The following is a 26,685-nucleotide window of genomic DNA, read 5'->3' as shown; positions in this document are numbered from 1 at the left end:
AATCAATGATCCGGACAATTGGTCCGAATAGGATAGAGCATCGCCCGGGTATGATATTTAAGAGTGTCGTGTGCCCCCCCTAGGGGACCCGGATAGAGGTGTGTGCCACGTGTCCTCTTGGGGGTATGGATAGAGTTGATCCGGACAGCGGTGCGTGCCACGTGTCATCGGGGGGGTCCCTACATCAAGGAATTGAGCTTAAACAACGACACCAGTTTCCTAAGTCCCGGGAAGAACAGAACCCTTCATTTGGCTGCAAGAATGGGAGACAAGAGCGCTGTGGAAGAGTTACTGAATCGAAACACGTCCCTTCTCACTGAGAAGAACATCAAAGGCAACACCCCACTGCACTTGACAGCTCGTATTAGCCATGTTGATGTTGTAGAATTTCTCATCTACCATGCTGAGAAGTTAGACGTTGAAAATGGAGGAGTATATGAGGTAATTAGTATGAGAAATATGAAAGACGACACGCCATTGCATGAAGCTGTTAGAGGTGGTCACCACTTGGTCACCAGTCTACTTGTGAAAAAAGTAGTCGAGGCAAATCACTCTGATTTGTAAGCTTCACGGAACAAAGTTGGGGAGTCTCCATTCTCTATGGCTATTAATGTAAATATTGTGAGAACGATCCTAGAATCAGAGCCCTCCTGTCTCCTGCACAGAGGTCCCAATCACGAGACACCTCTCCACAGGGCCGTTTTTAGGGCTAATTTAGGTAAGATTGCATTTTCCTTGGTTTCTTTTTCCTCTGCATTGACCATTAGGCAGTCCTAATATGAGAATTGCTGAGGCTCTGAATCTGATTTATCGAGGCCAAATCTTTTTTCATGATATAAATTATGATCAAATGGCATTCGAATATCCATGTATTGTTTTTTTATGCCAATCAAAAATAACTTTTACTTCAATAGTTTCTGATCTGAACAAGCATATGGTGGATAAATGTTTCTAATTTTGTTTCAAGACATATCCAATTTTCATTAATCTACTTCTATTTTAATTTATATCTGTCTTTTTTTTTTTTCTCCCTTAACTTAGATACTGTACAAATTCTACTGGAGAAAAAGCCAGAACTGAACTATGAGAAAGACAGTTATGGGAGAACTCCCCTTCACTATGCTGTAGCCTCCTCCGGTTTCCTTGTGTGGATAGTCTGCGGTCATTTGCTAAAACGAGACTCTTCCATTGCGCTTCTCCAAGATCACTATCAAGCAACCCCTGCCCACTTGGTTGCGGAATGTGGCAGAAGAAAGGCTTTGATCACAATTCTCAACGCCTGCCCTCATTCAGTTGAGCTACTCAACCAACAGAGACAAAATATCCTTCATGTAGCAGCACAAAATGGGTCCGTTATCGTGGTTAAATGTATTCTGAGTTTGGGGGAGGCAGATGACCTGATCAATGAGCCGGATAAGGATGGAAACACACCCTTGCATCTTGCTGCCATGAACTTCCATTCCAGTGTGGTTCGTTGTCTTGCTTTGACAAGAAAGGTGGACATCAAGGCCATCAACAATGATGGTAAAACCGCTCTCGACGTAGCTTAGGTATGAAAGCATTCCTATTATGTGTTACATGAAGGTTTGCCCATGGCTTTCCTCCTTTTTACTTGATAATAGATGGCTATTAGTTCAATTAAATTTGGTTAAACAATTATCAAGCTTAAAATCTCCTCCCAAGATTGAATTTGAATCACAATTGTTGAGCCCTTCTTCTGTGTGACCTCCTGGGTAGCTGCTCTAACTTCTCCTCCTTTGAATACCCTTGAACACCCTGCAAAAGAGTGCTCGGATGGGTTTTGGGCAGACTTCTCCGATGGTTAAGTTAGTTGAAGCCATTTTGCCTTAAGAAGAAAGAAATGTAGAAAAACCACTTACCTTCCATTCTCGTCATTTTAAACTTTCCTTTTAATGTAGTAACATCTCATTGATGTTGCATAACAGTAGAGTGAGCATAACCGACGTGTATTTATGGAGCCTACCCGGTTAGGTTTTGTATGTACGGGATTCAGTGCTCGTTTATGGAAGGAGTCCGGATCCCCACAATAATAAAATTCCTTGTCATTAGATTGGATAGTTAAATTAGAGTTAAACCCTTAATTATCAATATCTACTACTTATCATCATATAAATATATATATATCAATTATTCACATCTACTATAATTCATTACAATTTTTTTCAAAGTCAGTAAGATTATTGGATTTTTTTTCTCTATCCTTATTAATTATTTTTTTACTCCAACAATTCCTATTAGGATTACAAGAGAAATATGACTACTAAGAAGTCTTTTTTTAAAAGCCTTTCTACTCAAAGAAGACAACTTCGAAAATTGGAGCATTCAGATGAAGACTTTGCTTGATTCCAAAAGTGTATGGGAAGTCACAAAAAAAGGCTCTCAAGTGCCTGAAGATGAATGTAAGCCATCGCAGACTCAAAGGGATTATATTAGTGATGCAAGCAAGAAAGATAAGCAAGCTCTTAGCTTCATCTATCAAGCTATAGATGAAAATACTTTTGAGAAGATATCGCGTGCAAATACTGCCAAAGAAGCATGGGAGATACAGGAAGACAACTCTTACAAAACAGCAGACAAGGTAAGAAAAATGTTGCCTTCAAATTCATTTGGAATAATTTGAAATTTTTCTTCTTAAATAGTTTATATTATTTTTCCTTTTAGGAGTAGAGTAAATTAATTCTTTTCTTTTTTATTTAACATATTTAAACTCTATTTGTCTTGTGCCTTTTTTTTAAGGTGTTTGAATAAGAAACCCTAAATTTTCTTTCCTCTTTCTCTTTATAATTCTTTGAATCTCACATGGCATCAAAGCACAATTAATTTTAATGGAACTCCTAATTTATTCTTTCATTGAGGAGAGTTTAATCTCATACATAGTTTCTGCACCAAAAAAAAAAAATTCATTTTTTATTATAGGGCGTTGCGTTTGCTTTTCATACCTAATCATGATATTTGATTTTATATTTGTTTTCTTTAGTTTTTATTGTTTTCGTTTGTTTAGTGGTTATTTGTTGTTTATCCGTCATGGCTGTTGAAAGAGATGATTCTCTTCGATCTATTAGTGTGAGATTGGATGGAAAAAATTATTCATAGTGAAGTGATGTGATGAAAAATTTGTTGGAATCAAACATTATTAATTTAGTTATAATCAATAAAAGAATTTTATAAACATAGTTAAATTTCATTTGAAATCATTTTATAAGTTATTTAATATAATTCAAACTCTTGAAGAAGTAGTCAAATAAAATGAGACAATGGAAGTCAGTTAGGTTTTAGTACTCTTTAGTGATTAGATATGTAAATTATGATATGTTAAATAAAATAAGAAATTATCATAGTATTCTCTTCCACTTGTTTAATGGATTATGTTTAACTTTCAAAACCAATACTTATTACATTCACTATTTTGAATTGTACTTAAATAATAAAAATTGATATTCCTTCTTGTTTTTGTGCAGTCTCTTTTACAAGAGAGAGCAGTGGACACAAGCTCTAACGAGAAAGATGATGATAAAATAAAAGAAAATCAGGTAAATATACGTGGTTAGGATATACTTTTTTGTTTTCTATTTTTAAAAATAAAAAATTATAATTTTGTATAAAATATAAAAACTTTTAAAATTTACATTAGAAAGCTAATAAATTTTAAAAACTACTTAAAATTTTGATGTCTCAATAAATTTGTATTAAATTTTTTTAAAAAAAAGTTGAAATTTAATCTTAAATAGATAAGGTAAGTCTATACTTCTTTGTATAAGAGTTTTTTCTTGTTATATATAAATTATTACTATATTTTGTTCTTGTTTTTTCTTGTTATATATAAATTATTAATATGTTTTATTTTTAAAAACCAAAAACAAGAAGTGTATTCAAACTAGATTTACATTGTTTCTATATCAAAAAAAAAAAAAGTTAAAGGGAACATGAAGATAAAGAATTGAATTTTCTATGAGTGCCTATGGTCTTGGTGTTATTGCAACTAATTTTTTTTTAAAATATTATCATTAACCATGTAGAAAAAAGCTTCCTTTATGAAAAGTTTTAAATTCTTAAACTATTTTGATAACATCATATCACCTGCAATATGCCTTGAACAAGCATATTATGAGGCTTTGTTTAATAACTTAAGTGTCTTCTCCAAAAATTTATATAAGAATGGAAGTAGTATTGTGAAACAAAGCTAATCTAAATAAGCAAATCACCTAAGAAGGAGGGTGCATTGATGCGACTCATGGTAGCTTAGCTTTAAAGGCGTATCAACAAAATTTATACCTTAAATACTATTACTAAAGTAGCCAAGCTACTATAGCATAGTGGTTCTAGGATCGTTCACTGGGAAGGGTTTTCGCAAACACAAGTGATATTCAAATTAGGAAAATAGGTGATTTTCTTATGGATGTTAGCTTTAAAAGAAGATGAAAATGTTTTAGAAAGATTTAAACTAATCTAAGCTAACATTAAAGACTAAAATAAAAGGGTGTAAAAACAAGTTTCTCAAAGATAGGATAGCTATGCTCTGGCTCTTATGCAAATTGGAAATCTAAGGATAGGCTCCTCGCGTTGGGGTTGCAACTATGGTGATGCTTGCTTCCCGAACCGGTATGGATTTAGCAAATCAAGTTTTAATCCTTTAAAATGGCAAAACAGATGGTAGTTAATTTCATCAATGGTTATTCACCTTAGACTTCTTTTGAATGGCTCGTAAGAGATAACTAATGGTCTAAAGCCAAAAGCTTACCAAATATTGGCAACTCAAAGTCATTCCAGGTGATAAACTCACCTTTCAATGGCCATTGAAATTGGTTCTAACGGATTAATGCAAAACTTGGAATTGAAAACCTCACTTTCCAATAGCTCGTAGGAGATAACTAATGGATAGAAATCCAAAAGCTTATCAAGTATTGGTCGTTGGAAGTTGTCCAAAGGAAATAAAAACCAAACTTTGCATTAATGAACCATTAATGAAAAACGACTACCTTACCTTCCAAGTGCGAGAAATTTCCATGGGATTGCATCCAAGCCATCACATAACATCCATACTTTGAAAAACTAAAAGTTTTAGCCAATCATCCTCTGAGGAAAAGCCCTTAGAGGCTGTTTGGCTACTAAGAAAATAGAAATGGAGAAGAACAGGAGAAAAGAGAAAAACAAAGCTTTATATATTTCTAAGTTAATGTACAGAGGATCGATCACCAATCATCCCATTTTCCCCTGTTGGAGGTGTTGTGCACCTCTATATATAGCAAAATTACAAGATAAAGCTTTATGTCGGCTGAATACAAGGTTACAAAAGGAATTTACATGAGAAAATATCAAGCTAAAAATATTTGGGAAGTCGGTGGTGCGTGCGTGGAGAAACAGAGGATTCAAAGGAATTTCGCAATGTGAATTTCACCTTGCGAAATTGGTCATTTGGCATGATGCAGTTGCCTTCCGAAGGCCATATCTTCCTCATTTCAGCTCCAAATCATACACGGTTTGAAGCGTTGGATTCTTGACTTCCTAAGCTTTCAAATGGTATATAGCATGTAGAAAATGGACTTCGGGAAGTGCTCCAAAAGTGTGAAAGAAGACTGCAGCTGTTTTCTTCACTCTGTTTTCCTCTTCTCCATTGCTTGTGCTCGTGTTTCCACTTGAAATTCAAGCCTGTAATCATCCAAAATCCTTGCTTAACTCGCCCAAATAGCTCCTCCATCAATTGGCATGCTTGAATTGGTTCATAAGCTGATAAAAACATGTAAACTTGCCACAAAAATGGTTAAAACCAATTACTAAGGACCTTAATGAATTAATTGGGTTAAATGAATATGATTACTACTCAAAGGTGCTTAAAACCATTATTATTAGGTCTACAAAATAGCACTTTTTGGTAGTAATCATGCATTGAGTTTTAAAAAATAAAAATTGAAAAACCTTTAAATAAACAAGTAATAGTTCAATAAATGTAGAGAGATTGAGATAGAGAAATGCAAACACTGATTTATAGTGGTTTATCGCCTATCTCTACTCTTCTCAAGTTCCTTCCAAGTGAAAGTTCCACTAATCCGAAACTTTCAACCCAAGTTTTCAAGTCTTTACAATTGGATTCATCGGCTCCATTGGGCTCTACAAATCTTTCTTCAAGTTCAATCCTAACTTGAAACTGTAACACTTAACCTTACTCAAATAAATGAGAGTTTAAGCACACTCAACCTAACTCAATAAATGAACAAATATAAAGAAGTTATGATGAATCACAAAGATGCACTAGGATTGAATTTGAAAGTGAATGATCAATGCACCAAAGAGAGAGTTTTTAATGAGAGAAGCAGGTAAGTAAAGAGTTTAATATAAGTGTTCTCAAGGCAATAAATAAATGAGAGTTCTCTATTTATAAGTTTACAACCTCAGACACTAAAAATTACACCAAGTGGCATTCTCGATTGAGCTCTAGTTCAATTAGTTGACTAGCTGTTGGACAATTAATGCCCCACAAATGATTGTTAGGGTTTCACTAAACCTCGACCGAGAAAGGCGTACCCTCGACCAGGAAAGGGTTTCTCTCGACCAAGAACACTAACCTTCTAGAAAAGAGAGAAAAACCTTACACCTTTTGACTGGTCCTCAACCAAGAAAAGGTAACCAGTTGAACCGGTTCCCAATTGGTTGAGCCGAATTAATCCACCCTCGACTAGCTAGAGAAAGATGAATTTTGTTTGTTTGTTTGTATATAGATGATTTAATTGTCCAAGGAAATAATCTAAATATGTATGGTGTTTGATTTTCTCCATGAGTTCAACAATATTCAAGGGTTTCATAAGTAGCCTACAAAAGTACATGCCTTATTTTCTCTATGGAGTTTAAGTTGCTGCCTGTTTCATGAAAACCTTAATAGGGACCACCATATGAAGACTGCCAAAAGAAAAACCCGAAAAATGTTATTTTTTATTACATGAAAGATGCAGTATGTTATATATTATTTATCCATCAACAACTCATACTCATTGAATTAAGTGCTAGTTATTGGGTTAAAGAGTTGAATGATGGAAAGAGCACTATTAGGTTCATGATTTTCTAGTGAGGCATCGCATTCACTTAAATCTAAAATAAGTAGCCTATTGTGATACTTTCATCTTGTGAATTTGAGTTCCTTCAAACTTTTTTGTTGATTAAGTATTTAATTTTGTGTTTGTTAGGTAATTCAATTCAATAATTTAACAAGTTTTAAAAACATATTTAAGGGGCATGCTTGGAATTAATGGCTATTAATTTAGTTATAACTAGTAAAAGTTTTTATAAATATAGTTAATTTTCATTTGAAATCCTTTTGTAAGTTATTTAATATAATTCAAGCTCTTGAAGAAGTTGTCAAATAAAATGAGACAATGGAGGTGAGTAGGTTTTAGTAGTCTTTAGTGATTAGATATAAAAATTATGATAGTTTAAATAATATAAGAAATTATCATAGTATTCTCTTCCAATTGTTTAATGGATTGTGTTTAACTTTCAAAACCAACAACACCTATTTCATTCTCTATTTTTAATTGTACTTATATTCATTCTTGTTTTTGTGCAACCTCTTTCGCCAAAGAGAGCGATGGACAGAAGTTCTTTGAATGATGATGAGGAAGAGGAGGAGGATAAAATAAATGAAACTCACGTACATACATGTATATTATGATACATTTTTATATTTCTATTTTATCAATAAATAATAATAACTTTTATATAAAACAGAAGAAAAAAAGGTAATAGTTTTTAAAAACTATTTTAAAATTTAAGCTGTCAAAAATTTTTTACTAAATTTTAAAATTTTTTAAAATAAATTATAAAAGAGATAAGGTAAGTCTATACTATTTTATATAAAAGTTTTTGTTTTTTAATTATATAGAAAAAAAAAGTTAAAAGGTACATGAAGATAAAGAATTGAATTATTCCTTATGGTCATGGTGTTATTGCAACTAATTTTGATGAATTTTTGTAAATATTATTATTAACTAGGGCTTATTTGCACTGTACCCCCTAACCTATAACATATTTTGCACATTATTCCATCGAGTTTAAAATCAAACATATACCCTCTAAGCTTTATAATTGCATGCAATGTGCATTTTTGGAGTGACGATGTTACATATTTAGACGAAAGACACATGTGCTCCCCACATGACCTATTTAAGTGAGGGCAAAAGGGTAATTTTGCAACCAAAACAAAACCCCTCCAGCCCTGTCCTCTTCCTCGTTCATTCTCCTCTCATTGTTGTTCCTCTTGCTGAATCTCCAAATTGGAGTTGAAACCCTAAAATCTCATGCAAGCATTGAAAAACTAACATTGAAGATAAGACATGGAGTTCAACAATATGTTTTTTGTTTTGTTATCAGTTTGGTGGCTAGAAAAATCTTTGGCAAAGAGGGTTAGGGTTTCATTTTGATGTTTCAAAAAATTTGAAGAAAAATTGGGGAAATTATTTTTTTAAAATCGATGAAGAAGATAGATGAAAATTTTGATATAATGCTTCAGTTTGTTGTCTTAGAATAGGTTTCGTTTTGATGTTTCAAAAAAGTTAAGGAAATTTTGGGGAAACTTATTTACAGTTTGTTATGGCATTTTTTTCCCCTTTGTTTTTGTTGGACATCTTTGTTTTTCATTCATTACTTCTCCACAGTCTATTACAATTTTGATATCTCTCAGATTCATTTGGATTTATGCTTGTTTTAATAGAAAATGTTTTTGGACATACATTCCATGGATTTTTCTTTTTTTAGTTTTTTCTTTTTCTTTTTCTTTTTGATTAAGAGCCCAAGTTCTAGATTGTGAAAGGTTTTCTGATAAAGTATTTTGGTCAAGCTTGTTTGGTTGCCAAGAAAATATGGTTTCTGGAAAATGAAGGAAGGAAGAAGGAGGGTTGGGTTAGGGTTTTGGGGTTTTAAAATGAAATGACTTTTTCGCCCTCACTTATTAAAAAATTACCATTTTGCCCTCGGTCACATGGAGAGCACATGTCATTCCATCAAAAAATGTAATGTTGTGACTCAAAAAATGCACATCGCATGCAATTTTAAAGCTTGGAGGGTACATTGCTCGATTTTAAACTCGATGGGGTAATGTGCAAAACACGATATATATAAGTTGAGGGTAAAATGTAATAAATCCTATTAACTGATGTGTAGATATTAAAGAGCTTCCTCTAAGACAAATTTTAAATTCTCAAACTGTTTAGATAACATCCTCACAACCTTCAATATGCCTTAAACCAAGCATATTAGGAGGCTTTGTTTAACGGCTTAGAGAGCCCTCTGCAAAAATTTATATAAGAATGGAAGTGGTGTTACTTTGAGGCACAATATACCTACAAGAAGTCAACTTTTGAATATTCATACATGATATATGGTCTCTTTTGCAGTTCATCATAGATATTTTGAAGGCGGCCTATGCAAAGAGTGCTAGAAACCCAAAGGATATCCTGGATAGAAAGAAACGTGCTTCTAAACAAATCAACAGTTTCAAGACGCGCAAAGAAATGGCCGGCGCTCTTATCTTAATGGCAACCCTGATTGCAACGGTCACATTTGCTGCGGCATTCACCATTCCTGGGGGCTTCCAAGCTGAAGATCCACATAAAGGCATGGTGGTGTTAGGTAGGAATATGGCTTTTAGAACCTTCATCATCACCGACACAATAGCTATGACTTCATCCATGATGGCTGCACTGATCCTAATCATCATGCCGTTCCAGACTGATGAGGAAATTATAAAGAGTTTTCTTGGATACTCCCTACTACTGTTATGGCTGGCACTTATGGCAAAGGGAATAGCATTCGTGACGGGTCTGTATGCTGTTTTGTCAGAGCAGTTGCCTCTTGCTATCGTGGTTTGTTGCATTGGCTGTATTTTACCGCTAATAATCTATTATGGCCCTACTCTTCTTGTGGTCCCTCAATTGAAAGAATCTTAGAAATGTTCAATCTTCAGAAGAAGCAAATCACTTACTTTGTGTATTTTATTGAAATATTGAATAAAGGATTATATTTTGTTTGTTTCATTTCCTGCAAAAAAAAAAAAAAAAATTACGTTTTTAGAACTTTTTTCTAACCAATATTTTGTATTGTTTTTGGGTATAGCTGGTCATGACGCAACACCCTGGGCCTATGTTATGCTGGGTCTTGTCGCACTAGGAATATTGCTTGGATGGGCCGGCCTGGCTCGGCCCAGTCCTTAGCTGGTAGAGGATAACCCAACAGGATGGCCCACCAAGCCTGCGGAAAATGGGGACACTTCTCTAGGATATAGGCTTTCAATGTTGAATTCACAGTATGAAATAATTCAATTGCATACTTTAAGGATCCGTTTGATTGCCGTGATCGGATAAAACATATATATATATATATATATATATATATAGAGAGAGAGAGAGAGAGAGAAGGAGGGTATGTCATAATCCATTGGATAGAAAGGATATTATATCATTGGATATACATATGTCATGAATATGATATTTTAAGATAACATATTAAATGTGATATGTTATGTTATATTATATTTATATTTAATTTGTAAAATAATTTTTTTGAAAATATAAAATATATATTATTTTTAATATTTTAAATAAAAATTATATCACATTCCAATATTTTTTACTTTAAAAAATTGAGATATTTAATAATATTTATGATTAAAATGTTTAAACTTTATAAATAATTTTTTTTTATATTATGTTATTCAATATATAAAAATAATTCATATATTATTTATTAATATTAGTTTATAATTTTTTTTTTAGTTTTTTTAACCATAATTTTATTTTATAATAAAAAATATATTTTCCAAAATGAGGATATAAAAAAAATTAATAAAAATTAATAAAAATAAATAAATTTATGATACATAGAATATGTATATCTCATATCTTAGTATAAGATGAACATATCTCATATAAAAATGATAAAAGAAAAAAAAAAGAAAAAAAAGATGAATGATATATCTCATCACTAATCTTATTCCATGTTTGATTGAACATAAAATAGGATATAATATTATCTATCTTATCCTATCACATGCTATATTTGAACAGTTAAACATAGCCCAAAATATTATATTGTACCCCCATTCATAATGAAGCAATATCACACCGGTCCAAGGTAATAAAACAAATAGTAATAGGCTACAAATTAAACAAATCATAAGAATTCACAAAGGGGAGTATGTAAGTCTTTAAATAATGTTATTTAACCTTGCTAATATTACGATTGAGGGGCCAAGCCTCATTTTCTAACGTAGAATTTGTCTACATTTCATTAAATTGGCTATTTAAAAAATAAATAAAATATTAATCATATTAGCCAATAATTTCTAAAATTGGTTTTATGTTTTTCAAAATAAAAATATCACACGATAATCAAAAAATAAAAAATATGGTATTTTCAAAAAATATTTTTAAATTATTTTCAACTTTTTATTTATTGTATGAGAGTTTTTTTTTTAAAATAATTATATAAGTATAAAAAATAATTAATAATAAAACACTATAGCGAAAAAGTTGTTTTTAAAACATAGAAAATGGTTATCTACTTTTTCACCTGAATGTATAACAACTATATTATCATTGTAGAATCCACAAAAATGATACTTAAGAAACAAACACACTAAAAAGGAAGGATCAAGGCTCAAGCACCAATGAATACCATCAAAGTTGGAGGACCCAACATGATGGCCCACCAAGCTGCTGAAAATCGGGACACTACTCTAGGATTCAGGCTTTCAATGTGGATTTCACAATATAAAATAATTATATTGGCGTGCTCTAAAAAATGATATGTTTGCCTCCATACTTAGTGAAGCGATATCACATCGGTCAAGGGAATAAAACAGGTAATAAACGAGCCCTAGCCACATTTTCTCACATGGAATTTGCCTACATTTTATTAAATGGGCTATTTAAAATATATATATAAATTGTATTTAATAATAATACAATTTATATACATTCATTAAAAACATTATATCCATAGTTTATAATTTTGAATAAAATATTATCTCAATACATGTATGTTTTATTATTTATGACATCTATCATTTTAAATTATCTATTTATTGTGTATTTATTCTTAATAATTTAATATTCATTAAAAAAATGTATGAGTTTTAAAATATTATAATTCATTGTTAGAATTTTAAAATTTTATTAGTTATTTTAATGAAAAAATAATTCTAATATTTATCTAAAAAATGATAATTGAAGATTTTTTTGATAAAAATAACATATAAAGAAATGCAAAAAAAAAAAAACAAGAATATGAGTGTATTTAACAAGATAAATGAATAGTAAAGATATAAAAACAACAAGAAAATAGTTGTATTTAGTATGACGGATCAATTTGTAAAATAGATAAGAAGGATAACATTACCCTCTAGGACTTGTAGAATTGATTATTTTTTCAAAACCAATCGTTTGAGTATTATTAGGATTATATTGTAATAATAATGTTTCATCTTTTGACATATAGCTCTAGGATTTAATTGAATTGTCATGACTTTATAATATATCCTATAAATTATTGTTATAGTTTGAGCTTCTTCTACAAAATTCATATTTTTGGTTTTAATGTTTAAGGTTAAACTTGAAAGAATACTTGGGTCATTTATATTCATAGAAAAGTTTAGGAAACAATTAAAATAAACGGGACCATTGGCAAGGTTTGAATCAATCATGCTAAGGACAGAATCAATAAATCTTGTTGACCTAGCGTCTTTTAAACAAACAAAAACAGGAATATCTAGACTTAGACGAAACAAAGGTTTTATGGCAACTTGAACTAATCCTATATGAATATAATTAAATTTCTTCCTATGATGATTAATAGTGTTTTGACTTAATAATTGAAGACTTTCTAAATTTTGATTAAGAGATATAGTTTTTTCTTCATTTTTTATTGAATAATTTTGACTTATTTCAAAATTTCCTTGTTGATATATTGTATTAATTTTCATGTGAGGAATTGACCAATTATGTAATTGATTTTCCATTTGTGCTATATTTATCTCTTGACTATTAACAATATTTTGTGTCAGTGATGCAAAATCATGAGATGATGATGCAGAACTATTATTATACCTAAGAAATCTGGAAGAACTACCTTTACTTAATCTCCTTATAATATTACTCATTGTAACAAAAAATAATCACAATTTTATCCTTAATCAATTCAGATAATTTCCTGAACAGGGACCACCACAAGCGGATCAACACGGGACTTACGCTCCTTCTGCCCTTAAACACCGCTATCACAGGCTGACCAATCCATTCACAGGAAATTCAACCCGAACTAAGTCAGGACTAAATCTGTGATTAATTACTGTTCCAACTCGTAACACCACTTAGTTCTCAAGCAAAACGTGGCTCTGATACCATTTGCACCCTATCTAATGATCTCCAAGCATAAAAACGGAAATATTTAATGTCTAATTCTGTCTAATTTATTGCAGAAATTTAAATATAAAAACACAGATATTTGAATCTGAAAATATTGTTTATTGAAAATATACCTTGATTACAGAGAGTTGATGAATACAAGCTGGTTGACAGTAGAAGGATGACTCAGATTGATGAATACAAAAGGAAGAAAATTAAAAGAGAAAATTTTTGAACTCTTAATTTCTCACTCTCACTTTTTACACTCTCTCTTTCCAGCTCTCTTTCCAGCTCTGCCTGATGAAGAAGGTTGGAGTTCTATTTATAGGAGAGGGTTCAAACGTGAGCTTTTCTTCATTCTTGAAAATTTATGAAATTCATCACATGTGGAGACAGTTGTGGCCTTGAAGTCTGTAAAGAGAGAATAACTTTCTTTTTCCTTGTCAGAAGCTTGAGAAGAAAATTTCTCTTTGCTTTCTCCACGTTGCTTGCCAAGTGAATTAGTAGACAAAGTTTACTGTTCACTACTATTCATGACTTTTGACTTTTTGGATTTTTTTTTTTTAGATAAACTCAAGGGAACAGTTTACAAAGGTACAGATATACAAAAGATTCTTGATATCTCTTAACTTAGCATTTCTAAGAGATATTTTTCAAAAGTTCTTCGGGCTTCTTCCTCAAGGACATATTCCTTTTTGTACTTATCAACAAGATAAGTAAATTGAGTCTGAAAAAGAAAAGGGACTTCAGGAAGATTGGTTGCAAAAATGATTTTTTGAATGTTATCTTCAGCAATAAGATTATAGTTAGAAGAACTATAAATCTCAGAATCAAGATTTCTTACAATCATTCTTCATCTCCAATGTCTGATTTGTTTTTTGAGACTGAATTTAGTACAAGGTCAAGGGCTCTCTGTACCAAACAATTGATGTTTTCTTTGATTGGCTTTGAGAATGATGAGATATTGAGCAAGGTAAACACCTCCATCATTTGACCATTCAGGAGGTTTGCTTTCTATAATGAGTTCAACTGACTTGAAATCTCTGATGAAGGCATTTAAAACACAAACTACTAATTTTCTTCCAAATCCATCGGTTTGATTAGGATTGGAGAAAATTAGTTGATAAAGAACTCCATAATCCATGAGAAGAGAAGGAGTTAGTTCGATTGACTCATTGTTGGACTTAATGATTATCGGTTTGTAACTGTCTAGGTCAATATTGGCTTTGCAAATACTGTAAGTAAGAGCACACTTACAGTCATGCCTTTCTAATGGAATTTGCTTACACAAGGGATCGATCTTTGGACAATTATTATAAGTGTTGTCATAATGAGAAATCCAGGTAAAGCTCATCCCTTGAATAGGAATTCCAAAAGTGTTACAGTCAGCAAGAAATTACATGATATGCTCTTGCTTTGCTTCCCCTGTAGCTTGAGCCTTTTCACTGATCATCTGTCTAATGTTATGAGGAAGATTCAAATTCTTTTGCTTGAAAAATGAAAATCTAGAAAGTTGAAATTCTTGGCTTTCCTCAGAAAGTTTTGAATCTTCATTTTGATTTGATTTTTCTTTTTGAAATTCATTTTGAAAAGATTTTGAAAATGTATCTTCAGATTCTTTTGGTTTTTTCCTACAAATGAAATTTTCAAGATCTGTATCCATTGGGATGCAATGTATATCAGAACTTGAAGTGTTAGAAAAACTTTCTAATTTATCATTTAACTTTTTAAAATGAAAAGATAAGGCAAAGATAAGGCAAATAATTTATCATTTCTAATAAAAGAAATGTCTCATGATTCAATAGAAAAAACCCCTCCAACAGTCAATGCAATTTCTAATAATTTTATAAGTAGAAAAAATTATTATTCAAAACCCTCTTTTCTTGATGTTCAATTAGAAGAAAGAAATTATCAATTAGCTGCTAGTTATGATGAGAGTAGCTTTTATGAATGGAATATAGATGGAATGAGTGAACATCAAATAATTAATTTACTTCATGAAATGATGATGGTTGCTAACGCTTATAGAATCAAGACTAGTAACTCTAACTTTCATGCTGCGGGCGCCTTAGTAATAGGATTCACTGGGTTACTTAAAGGTTGGTGAGATTATTATTTGAGTCAAAATGACAGAGAATACATATTAAATGCAAAAAAGACAATAGTAAAAGAAGAAGGAACATCAGTCCAAACTTATGAAGAAGATGCTGTCAATACATTAATATTTGCAATAACAAAACATTTTATAGGTGATTCAGTTTATTTTCAAAAAAGAACTTTTGAAATCCTTAATAATCTTAGATGTCCAACACTTCAAGATTTCAAGTGGTATAAAGATATGTTTTTGGTCAAAGTTATGACAAGACATGATTGTGGAAGGATCATTATTTGTCTAGAAAAGGTTTGAGGCATAATTTTATGCCTTTGATTCCCCTCTTACCTCCTCGCTAGGAAAATGTTATTAATGAGATACCAATCAAACTTGGAATTGAACAATTGAAAACATAGGGTAAAATTTGTATTATTAAATGAATGTATAATAAGTGAAATCTATATCATTAAACAAATGTATAAACGAATGGGATAAATTATTATAAATCGAGTAATTAAAAATATATGGGGAAATTTACGTCACTAAACAAATATATAAAGAAATGGGACAAAGGTAAAAATAAAGTCGAATCTATTCCATTGAATAAATATTTAAACAAAAGGGATAAGAGTATAAACAATTAAAACTCATCAATCCAATGAGACAATACAAAATATGACAAGTCAATTTAGACCAAGATTCAAAACAATACCACCCATATATAACTGAAAGGAATATTAGATAAGTAATATGATTGATATATAGTAATGACACACCGGAGGTTGAGACCTCCTTAATTGATAGTAATTTTTTATAATAATTAATTATGTAATTAATAATAAATTGGTAATGGATAATAATTAAGATTTCTAATTATGCTTTATTGTTAAAACTATGTTAGAAAACCTTTGAATTTATAAATTTGTGATTAAAATATGTGTTCAATTATTGGGATTAATCAATTATTTTCTAAATTTTTAATTTAGGGATGATTATCACATTCTAATTTTTTATTTTTTAAATTAATTAGAATGGTTAATTCGAGTGGATATTTAGGTAAGTGTAAATTATATTTCGAGGCTCTAATTAAAAATTTTCAATTTTCAATTGATTATTATTAGTTTATATTTTTTTCCTCTATGCTAATAAATTAAAATTTGAAAATTTGTGAAAAATAATTTTTCTAATATTAATTGTTTTTCGGTAAGATGGACCCCCAAATTAACAAAAGGTCCATGTAACTTTTCAAATTGAGCCCAAGACCCAATGAAAGTATGGAAATTGAGTTGAAGGATATCATCCTTCAGTATTTTCAAAAATGCCCTTTGTTGATTTTGAGAAAAAAAATTAATATTTTTGAAAAATACTTTTATTTAATTTAATATTTTTTATTTAATTTAATATTTAAAAAAAATACTTTCATGTAATTTAATATTTTTTAAAATACTTTTATTTAATTTAATATTTTTTAAAAATAAATTTATTTAATTTAATATTTAAAAAATTAATTTAATATTTTTTTAAATACTTTAATTTAATTTAATATTTTTGAAAACTACTTTTATTTAATTTAGTATTTTTGAAAAAAAAAATTATTAAAAAAAATTATTTAACTTAATTTTATAAAATATTTTATATGTGTTTTTAAAGGATATATTTGTCCGTTACTATTTCATATCCTTCAACTCAATTTGAAAACTTATATGGACCTTTTGTTAATTTGGGGTCATCTACCCCCAAAACATAATTCTCCCTTCATAATTTTGAGTAACAATTATTAAAAAAATATAAATATAATATATTTTTTTTTGGAAAAAAAAGAGAAACGGAGAAAGACAGAGTTATGTCAGTAATGTCTGGAGAGAGAAGGGAGAGTTTTTCTGGACCTATTTGAATTCTGATCGTAACCCTCGGGCAAAGAGATTTCCAGAGTTGCAATCATATTTTCTCTTTTTTCTATCGTTATTAGGTAATTTTCCGTTAACTGGGATTTTCTTCTGTTATGTTTTTTTTTTTTTTTCCCTGTTTGATTCCTTAGAAAATGCAGGGAGAAACCATTCGTTCTGTACTTTTATATACATATATATAGATATCTACATAACCCCCTGCCATCTTCTTCTTTCTTCCCCGATCTCATTTCCGCACTCTTCCCCTCTCCTGCAAAACCCTAATTTATTCGGAGATCTCCCTCCGCAAAACCCTTATCGCGATCGGCCCCGATCCAAACCCTAATTGTTGTTGGATTGATGTTCGATTGACAGATCTGATCTGTCCGATTCTAGGTTCTTTTTTTCTGATGTTATTTAAATTCGTTTATTGATTTGATTGTACATGGGGATGAAATCTTGATGGTATCTATATTGTTTGTTTATTGATTGTGATTTTTGTTAGGTTTATTGGAAATTTTATTTGTTTTGTTTCTCGATTTGTAGATTTGGATCGCATGTTGTTGAGTTTTTCGGCGAATTTAGTGTGATTTATTGAAGAAGGGATCTGTTGGTTTGATTTGATTTAACAATGGCAGCTACTGTCCCCCCAGGGGCACCTAGAGCCACGAATACACCGCCACCACCACCACTTAATAAAATAACTTAAAATATCACAACGTAAGTTTAAAATAATTTTTAAATATTAAGTCAAAATAGGTACTTTATTTTTAATATGAGTAGTTTTTTATCTTATTTACCAATATGTTATAACTATGACTCTACATAGATCACTAATTTTTTATAGTAAATATTTTATAATTATTTCGTGTATCTATAATATTTTACCTAAGATTTAATATTTAATAAAGAAATGTCTTATTTAAGATTAATAAAAATAAATATTAGTTAATATTAAAATATTAGTCAAGATTTAACAATGACTTGGTTTTTCTAGGTCATTCTCAATGTATGTGAGAGAGGGCATTCGGTAGAGAGCCCTGAGACAATGGCCGATGCTTTGTTTTCAGTGGTTTTCGACATCTTGATCCAGCGCGTGCATCAGGCGATAGCCGTAGCCGTAGATCACGATGAGATCAGTAACCTGAACTTACATGTCGGCTTTGACTCAAGTCACAGGAAGAACACAGCCCTTCATATTGCTGCAAGAGTAGGGAACAAGAAAATGGTGGAAGCGTTACTCAGCGAGGGTACACCAGCTTCGCTTCTCACTGAGAACTCTAAACATGAAACCCCACTTCACATTGCAGCTAGATCTGGCCATGTTCATGTGGTAAAATTTCTTATTGATTGGGCGACCCAGTCCACAGATGTCGAAGCTGGAGGGATACAACAGGTACTGAGAATGAGAAACATGGAAGGCAACACGCCATTACATGAAGCTGTTAGAAATGGTCACCATTCTACTGTGCTTGTATTGGTGGAAGCAAATGACTCAGATCTGCTTGTTTCACTCAACAATGCTGGGGAGTCTCCACTTTTTATGGCTGTTGATGTGAGGGCAAGTGAAATTGTGAAAACTATCTTACCAAATTCAAATCCCTATTCTCTTCTCCATAGAAGTTCCGACGGCCAGACGATTCTCCATAGGGCCATTCTGAGAGCTGATTTGAGTAAGATTCTTTCTCCTTTTTTCTTTTTCTTTTTTTTGCCTTTTTTAGGCTTTGATCCCCTTGGTTGGTTTCATCCGGCGTTTTCATTTGTATAACTCAACAACAATTCCCCAATTGTTTGTTAGGGCACCAAGTAGAAATTTGTGTGATCTAGGAAATTTCTAATTTTTTTTCTTTATATCTATTTAACACGTGTCCTTCTTTTGTCTCCTAATTGAACTTTTTACCTTTTAAGAGACTATGAAAATTATAATCCAACATATGCCGGAATTGGTGAATGAAAAAGATAGCTGCGGAAGAAGTCCTCTTCACTATGCTGCAGCCTCCGGTGCCTTAGCCTTGGTCGATCATTTACTACAACTAAAACCTTCCAATGGATCTTTCCTCGATAACAATTTAGCAACACCGGCTCATATGGCTGCAGAAAATGGGCATCTGAATGTATTGAAATTGTTTGTCAAGCGCTGCCGCTATTGGGTCGAATTACTCAACAATCACCACCAAAATATCCTTCATGTAGCAGCCCAAAATGGACATCTTAAAGTTGTTCGATATATTCAAAATATGTTCATGGTGAATGATCTATTGAATGAGACCGATGAGGATGGAAACACCCCTTTGCATCTTGCAGCAGCAAAATTGCACAGCAGCATCGTAAGTACTCTTGTCCAAACAGGAAATATGGATACTACGGCAATCAATAAAAAAGGTGAAACAGTCCTGGATATTGCTAGGAAATTTCAGGTATGAATAAATGGATAAGCATTCTGCTTTCTATTAGTCTCACAAATGCCTTTCCATTTCTCATTGCAATCAAATAGTAGAAATGAACATTGTCTCTAACTTTTGGCAGCTTGTTTCACCAAGTAATGAAGGAAATGAAGGCACGGATGGGAATCAAGCCCAAGCAACTCCAAACAAGACTGGTTGTGCCGGTGATGAAAAGATAGAAGCAAAAAAGGTACATATAATTCTTTTCTATTTTAAAGAAAAGACAAATAAATAAAAATATAGAAAAAGTCATCCCTTCCAAGTGACAGTTTGAGACAATTACATCTTTTAGTTGTTTACTATAAAAATGAAATGTGTTTGATGTGTTAAAAGGTTTTCAAACTACTTTTAGTATACTCTTCTGTAGTAACATTTCACTACTAACCTTACCAGAAAAGAGATTTCATTTATGGCCTCCTCTGTTGCAGCAACGGACCATAGAAATTCTGAAGGCGGCAAGTGCAAAGCAAGCTAAAAAGTTAGAGGGAATCCTAGAACAAGAAGATCTTATAATAGAATCAATACGGGACAAGAGGCGTAAAGAAATGGCTGGCACCCTCATAGTAATGGCAACATTAGTTGCAACAGTCACATTTACAGCGGCATTCACCCTTCCAGGGGGCATCCAAAGTGAAGGTCCACATCAAGGGATGGCAGTGCTAACAAGGAAAGCAGCATTCAAAGCTTTTATTGTCACTGATACAGTAGCTATGACTACGTCCATGACTGCTGCAGTGATTCTTTTCACATCATCTTGGAATGATGAGAAAAATAAATGGAATCTGCACTTTATTGCCTTGCAGTTGTTATGGATGTCACTTGCCTCAATGGGACTGGCATTCCTTACTGGACTGTTCACTGTTCTATCACACTCAATGGAGCTTGCTATCATGGTTTGTTTTATTGGCTGTCTCTTCCCAAGTCTCCTCTACTTGCTGGGGCCTCTTATTCTCCCTGAGGAATTTGTTTGGTCACTCGTGGATATCATAGAGAAAACCAAAACCAAAATATACTCATTTTGGATATTGCACAACAAATAAACAGGCTGACACAAGAGTGTCCCTTTGCATGGCTTTTAACCTAGTGCAAATGGATCTCCAAATTATCACATTAATTTCCCAAGTCTGGAGGAGACAGAACCAGAATTTCAGGTATTTTGGGATATTATTAATCTAGTTGATGTACCGTGTGTAATAGATACCATTGGAAGTCCTCTGAGTCAAGGTTGTTATGTATTTTATGGAACTTTACATCATTTCACACTATTCAGAGATGGCCTTGCTTGACTGACTATGGTTATGTGAAAAACAGGCTCACTTTTTTTTCTTAGTTTGAGCTTTGCTATATGCATTTTAAGTCTCACTATGATTGTCATTTACCATTAGTTTATTTAAAGGGTCTTAAAGTAGCATTTACTTTCGTATTAAAAATGTAGTGTGTGGTTTTGGAGCTCATACTGAGGATTGTTGAACCCATATATATATATATATATGAGGTGTAACTCAGACAGTTGTTAACTATGGCTTCTGATGGGTATGATCTCATAGAGGTTTCACAGGTTGATTGAAGCAAAGATTTGATTACTCTGGTTGCTCTTCCCTGTGTTCAGCTAAAAGGTGGGATGGAGGAACCTCCTTTCTTGGGAATAACAAAGCTTGCAAGGTCATTGGTATTGGGGTCAATTAGAATCAGAATGTTTGATGTCTTTGAAAGAGTTCTGCAAGAGGTGAGCTATGTTCCCCAGCTAAATGGAAACTGTATCTCTCTTGTAATGCTTGATCAAAGTGGTTGTACATTTAAAGCTGAAAATTAATGGAACTTTGGAATAAAAAGAAGAATTTGCACTCATTGATAGGAGAAACAACAGTTGGTAAGGTTGATCCTGTAATGAAGAATGATCTTAACAAAACTAAGTTGTAGCATGTGAGTGAAAGGGGATTGTATCAATTACAGAGGCAGGGTTTATTTTGTAGGGAAAGGATTGAAAAACTTGAGTTTTGTGAGCATTGTGTGCTTAGAAAATCAAGGAGAATCAAGTTTTACCTGTTTTGGTGCAATAAAATGGATTATTTCATTATATAAATAGACCAATTTCAGAAAGAGTCTGCTCTCTGTTGTTGAATACAGGTTTGCCAAGTACTTCCCGGGGGAAAGCAGTGATGACTTAGTTTACTTGATCAACAGGTGCCCTACATCAGCCATTGGGTTCAAAACACCCCAAGAATTATGGACAGGTACAAAAGTAGACTCTCAATTGAAAGATGTTTTGTTGTATACCTTATGCCCATATTAGGTAAAGACAAGACAGAATTGAGAGCCAGAAAATGCATTTTTCATTTTTCTAGGATATCCAGAGAGAATTAAGGGCAGTAGGTTATGGTGTATAGAACCTGGAAATTTGTCACATATGGACAGCTAATCTGTGGCTGTCCAAAATGTCCATATTATATGCCTTCTTTTTTTAATTTGTGGACAAAGATACAATTAAATCATGCCCAACATGGAAATATCTCAAGTTGATGTTAATACTCTGATTAATGTGAGAAAAATTAAATTATTTGACTAATTAGAATACTTTTTGTTTTCCAGTGACAATTTTTGTAGATGAGGAAGACCCGAAAAGTTCGCAGGAATTGTTCCAGTAAGATTGTTGTTAGAAAGATCTATCGTTGTAATATTCTCAGAAAATCTACCAGGAGGTATGGTTCCATTAAGCTGGTTCGAACTGAGGTCTAAATAACCAAGATATGGTATCTTGCTCAAGTTGGGAATTTCTCCTTGCAAGCTGCAGTTTCTGAGGCTCAACTTCAACAATTTAGACATGTTGCTGTAAGAAGCTGGAATACTCCCGTTGAAGTGGTTGTTGTCGAGCTGAACTATAAGTAACTTTGGCATTTCAGAGAATTCTGGTGGAAGATATCCTGATAGGTTGTTATTGTCAAGCAGAAAGTGAACAAGTTCTGGCAATCTGGAGAGCTCGGATGGAATTTGCCCACTAATTGAATTGTTGTTCATGTGAAAGTGCTTTGTTTTATTCAAGTTCGCAAAAGATCTAGGAATTGATCCTGATATTTGGTTCTGGTCAATCTGTATTCTGTCCAAGTTTGGAAGATTACCGAGCTCTTCTGGTAAAGAACCTGTTAACTTGTTGCCATTCAGGAGCAAGAGTTCTAAAGTTGTAATGTTTCCTATCTCCTTTGGAATGCTCCCAGTTATGTTGTTCCACATAAAATCCAATATTTGCATATAAGATGGAAAAAAATTCCCAACCAAGGGCTGGACCATGCCCCGCCTTATTCTAAGAATCGGGAGAGTTGGATCAGGCGTGTTTAAGTTATTTAATGGGCTTGGGGCCTGGCCGTGAACTTAGCCCAAAATATTTTTCTATCAGTGTTTGGGTTTGGAGCAAATGGGGGCTACTTGTTTAAGTCTTTAAAAGGTTAGTATAGGCTAGGAAAACATGCGATCCCCACAGCAGACCCAGTAGCAAGCCCAGAAGCAGTGGTAAAGCCCAATGGCGAGCATGTGGTGGCCGGCCTTCCATTGAACTCTGATGTGCAGCTTATCTGGCACCTTTAGAATCCGTTTGGTACAGTGATTTTAGGAAACAATTCTAAAATTTATAACATTAAAAATTTGTATTTTTTAAGTATTTGAAACATTACCACACTTCTTAAAATTATTATTAAATATATTTTTTGAGTGGATTTAATAATATTTTTACTTGAAATGTTTTCTATAAAAATATTTTTAGAAAAATAATTTATCAAATGTTTCTTTATAAAACATGTGATTTTTCAAAATTTTAAAAATGTGTTTGATAGTGATTTTAAAAAATATTTCTAACATTTTTAATACTTTAATGATACAAAATTTTAATTATTAAAAAAATTAAAAATACTTTCTAAAATCACTGTCAAATGGTTGAAGAGTATATTGATAGTATTTTTATTCGAAATATTTTTAAAGTATTTTCTTTAAAAGTATTTTTAGAAAATCCACCAATCAGATGTTTCTTCAAAAAATATTATAAGTGATTTTTTAATAGTTCAAGTGATTTTTCATATTTTTTAAAGTATTTTATAAATTTTGTTAAATATCTAATTATTTTTTAAAAACATTTTTTAAATTAAAGAGTGTTTCCTATAATTTGCCAAACGTACTCTAAAAATTTTCCTAAATTTTGTCAAATTTTCAGAAAATATTAAAAAATAAAAAATATTAAAAAAAAAAAGATTTTATTATATTTGGTTGTCCCATGATTTTTTTTAAATCAAATATAATTAAAATTAATCAACAATTTATAGATTTTCAAATTATTTAATATTGATATGGATGAGTCAAAACAAGTAAAGTGAATTTGAAATAGGGAATAAAAATAATTAATTAATTTAAATTATTTTTTACTTTCTTATATTTTTTTTCTTTTTGTCCAATTTTATGAAAACCAAATAGGGCTATATTTTTTTTTAAATAAAAAAACAATACTTTTCAACCTAAAAGTATTTCTTATAATTACTATCAAATGGATTGTTTAATTAATTTAACATGTTTTCATATCATAGCAAATTTTTTTATGAGAATAAATTTTTTATAATAATTAATTATGTAATTAATAAAAAATTGGTAATGGGTAATAATTAGGATTTTTAATTATAATTATGCTTTATTGTTCAAACTATGTTAGAAAACCTTTGAATTTATAAATTTGTGATTGAAATATGTGTTCAATTATTGGGATTAATCAGTTATTTTCTAAATTTTTAATTTAGGGATGATTATCAAATTCTAAATTTTTTATTTTTAAAATTAATTAAAATGGTTAATTCGAGTGGATAATTAGGTAAATGTAAATTATATTTTGAGGCTCTAATTAAAAATTTCAAAAATTGATTATTATTAGTTTATATTTGTTTTCCTCTATGGTAATAAATTAAAATTTGAAAATTTTTGAAAAATAATATTTCTAATATTAATTGTTTTTCAGAACGGTAAAAAATTGAATTTTGAAAAATTTTTAAAAAATATTTTTAATATTAGTTTTATAATTTTGAGTAACAATTATTAAATAAAATATAAATATAATATTTTTTTTTGGAAAAAAGGAGAAACGGAGAAAGACAGAGTTATGTCAGTAATGTCTGGAGAGAGAAGGGAGAGTTTTTCTGGACCTATTTGAAGTCTGATCGTAACTCTCATGCGGCAAAGAGATTTCCAGAGTTAGCAATCATATTTTCTCTTTTTTCTATCGTTATTAGGTAATTTTCCGTTAATTGGGATTTTATTCTGTTATGTATTTTTTTTTTCCCTGTTTGATTCCTTAGAAAATGCAGGGAGAAACCATTCGTTCTGTACTTTTATATACATACATATAGATATCTACATAACCCCCTGCCATCTTCTTCTTTCTTCCCCGATCTCATTTCCGCACTCTTCCCCTCTCCTGCAAAACCCTAATTTATTCGGAGATCTCCCTCCGCAAAACCCTTATCGCGATCGGCCCCGATCCAAACCCTAATTGTTGTTGGATTGATGTTCGATTGACAGATCTGATCTGTCCGATTCTAGGTTCTTTTTTCTGATGTTGTTTAAATTCGTTTATTGATTTGATTGTACATGGGGATGAAATCTTGATGGTATCTATATTGTTTGTTTATTGATTGTGATTTTTGTTAGGTTAATTGGAAATTTTATTTGTTTTGTTTCTCGATTTGTAGATTTGGATCGCATGTTGTTGAGTTTTTCGGCGAATTTAGTGTGATTTATTGAAGAAGGGATCTGTTGGTTTGATTTGATTTAACAATGGCAGCTCCTGTCCCCCCAGGGGCACCTAGAGCCACGAATACACCGCCACCACCACCTAATTACAATCCTAATTATCAAAGAACGCCTGATTCGTTAGCTGAAAATATGCAAAACCTGCAAATTAATCGGCCACCTTCTGTGCCCAATTCTACCCCTAGACCTCCTCCCTCTTATATTCAATCCCCACCTTCCCATTCATCAGCCCCTTATTCAGCTCCTCAGCACTCTGCCCCTTTTCCTAGAGGGGCGCCTGTTTCTAGGCCCGGGCCATCTCCAGGGCCACAGTCAGGTGTTCTGGCAAGGCCAGGAATGGCTCCATCTGGACCTCCACAATCCACATTCCCTCCGAATATGGCTCCAGGAAGGCCCTCTGGTTATCCTATCAGTCAGGCTCTGCCCTTTGGGTCGAGACCGTCTACTGGGTCCTTTCCCTCTCCTATGGGTGGTCAAGTTACCACCTCTTCTGGGGCACCTCCCAGCGCATTCGCTTCCTCTTCTGCCGCACCTCCTAGTGCATTCCCAGCTTCTGGTTTCTCAGCTGGCCCAGTTATTCCCCCGGTGGCTGCCCGACCTGGTGTGTTTGCATCTTCTCCTTTGTCCACAGGTCCGATAATTCCCCCTTCAAGTGCACCTGGTGGGCCCACTAGTAATGGGCCACCTATGTTTGCATCAGCAGCATTGCAAGGTGGACCTCGGTATCCCTCGGCTGACAATACAATGCAAACACCAGTTGGGCATCCCCCTACAATGATGTCAACTCAGGCACCTTCCCAGCCTCCAACCATGCGAACTCTCCTCGGAAGTACAGCTCCCAATGTTCCACCAGGTCCTCCAGTGCAAACAGCCCCAACAGCCATGCCATTTTCAGCTGCACCTCAAGGTGTGCCACCGCCTTCTGGTTCTCCATATGGCCTGCAGACATGGCCAATGCAACCACGGCAGGTAAGCTTTGAGATTTTAATTTTTGTGTTTTTTTCTTTCACAAGGATGATTGTGAATTTATGTTTCTTTGAATTGTATGGCGAAATAGTTCATTTTTATAAACATGCTGC

At 32.4% G+C, this 26,685-nt stretch overlaps 4 protein-coding genes across 13 annotated transcripts in view; all 4 read left to right on the top strand.

Moving 5' to 3' along the window:
• The first annotated feature begins 261 nt into the window (after positions 1–261).
• On the top strand, positions 262–1,550 carry LOC104877578 (ankyrin repeat-containing protein BDA1-like). Its single transcript, XM_010646099.1, has 2 exons — positions 262–496; positions 1,042–1,550. Exons 1-2 carry the CDS (start codon positions 262–264, stop codon positions 1,548–1,550), a joined length of 744 nt encoding a protein of 247 aa, XP_010644401.1.
• Positions 1,551–7,385: 5,835 nt separating this feature from the next.
• Positions 7,386–10,217, top strand: LOC104877577 (protein ACCELERATED CELL DEATH 6). The gene is made up of 3 exons (XM_059735106.1): positions 7,386–7,391; positions 9,402–9,885; positions 10,120–10,217. Exons 1-3 carry the CDS (start codon positions 7,386–7,388, stop codon positions 10,215–10,217), a joined length of 588 nt encoding a protein of 195 aa, XP_059591089.1.
• A 7,087-nt stretch (positions 10,218–17,304) lies between these two features.
• Positions 17,305–23,019, top strand: LOC104877544 (protein ACCELERATED CELL DEATH 6). Of its 7 annotated transcripts, none has more exons than XR_784612.3 (9): positions 17,305–17,467; positions 17,931–18,104; positions 18,382–19,057; positions 19,293–19,801; positions 19,911–20,018; positions 20,257–20,979; positions 21,438–21,554; positions 21,956–22,062; positions 22,418–23,019. XR_784612.3 is itself a non-coding variant. In XM_010646040.3 (6 exons), exons 3-6 carry the CDS (start codon positions 18,433–18,435, stop codon positions 20,866–20,868), a joined length of 1,854 nt encoding a protein of 617 aa, XP_010644342.1. In that variant the 5' UTR covers positions 17,305–17,467; positions 17,931–18,104; positions 18,382–18,432; the 3' UTR covers positions 20,869–21,190. The 7 variants fall into 7 exon arrangements, 4 of the variants coding, with proteins under 4 accessions (XP_010644342.1, XP_019072708.1, XP_019072707.1 ...); XR_009465317.1 differs by lacking the exon at positions 17,305–17,467 and adding an exon at positions 17,492–17,780; XR_002029085.2 differs by lacking the exon at positions 21,438–21,554.
• A 1,896-nt stretch (positions 23,020–24,915) lies between these two features.
• The window catches only part of LOC100265768 (protein transport protein SEC24 C), a 36,263-nt gene continuing 34,493 nt past the window's right edge, over positions 24,916–26,685 (top strand). For 2 of the 4 annotated variants that reach the window (XM_010646038.3, XM_059735556.1), the window contains exons 1-2: positions 25,130–25,396; positions 25,546–26,575. In XM_010646038.3, the coding sequence (XP_010644340.1) occupies positions 25,631–26,575 (945 nt within the window). In that variant the 5' untranslated portion in view covers positions 25,130–25,396; positions 25,546–25,630. Of the gene's footprint in view, positions 25,087–25,129; positions 25,397–25,545; positions 26,576–26,685 lie in introns of those variants that run through there. The other 2 variants (XM_059735557.1, XM_002279604.5) reach the window with 2 other exon arrangements.

This window comes from Vitis vinifera, chromosome 19 (assembly GCF_030704535.1).
Source record: "Vitis vinifera cultivar Pinot Noir 40024 chromosome 19, ASM3070453v1".
Lineage (NCBI taxonomy): Eukaryota > Viridiplantae > Streptophyta > Magnoliopsida > Vitales > Vitaceae > Vitis > Vitis vinifera.
The sequence above is the reverse complement of the archived record's forward strand: the minus strand, read 5'-3'. Positions and strand labels throughout refer to the sequence as shown.

Coding starts and splice junctions, on each gene's coding strand:
- LOC104877578 (XM_010646099.1), top strand. CDS start 262: ATGGGAGACAAGAGCGCTGTGGAAGAGTTACTGAATCGAAACACGTCC. Junction 497..1,041: donor ATTGCATGAAGCTGTTAGAG/GTGGTCACCACT, acceptor CCCTTAACTTAG/ATACTGTACAAATTCTACTG.
- LOC104877577 (XM_059735106.1), top strand. Junction 9,886..10,119: donor CGTGGTTTGTTGCATTGGCT/GTATTTTACCGC, acceptor TTTTGGGTATAG/CTGGTCATGACGCAACACCC.
- LOC104877544 (XM_019217163.2), top strand. CDS start 18,433: ATGGCCGATGCTTTGTTTTCAGTGGTTTTCGACATCTTGATCCAGCGC. Junction 19,058..19,292: donor CATTCTGAGAGCTGATTTGA/GTAAGATTCTTT, acceptor TTACCTTTTAAG/AGACTATGAAAATTATAATC. Junction 19,802..19,910: donor ATATTGCTAGGAAATTTCAG/GTATGAATAAAT, acceptor AACTTTTGGCAG/CTTGTTTCACCAAGTAATGA.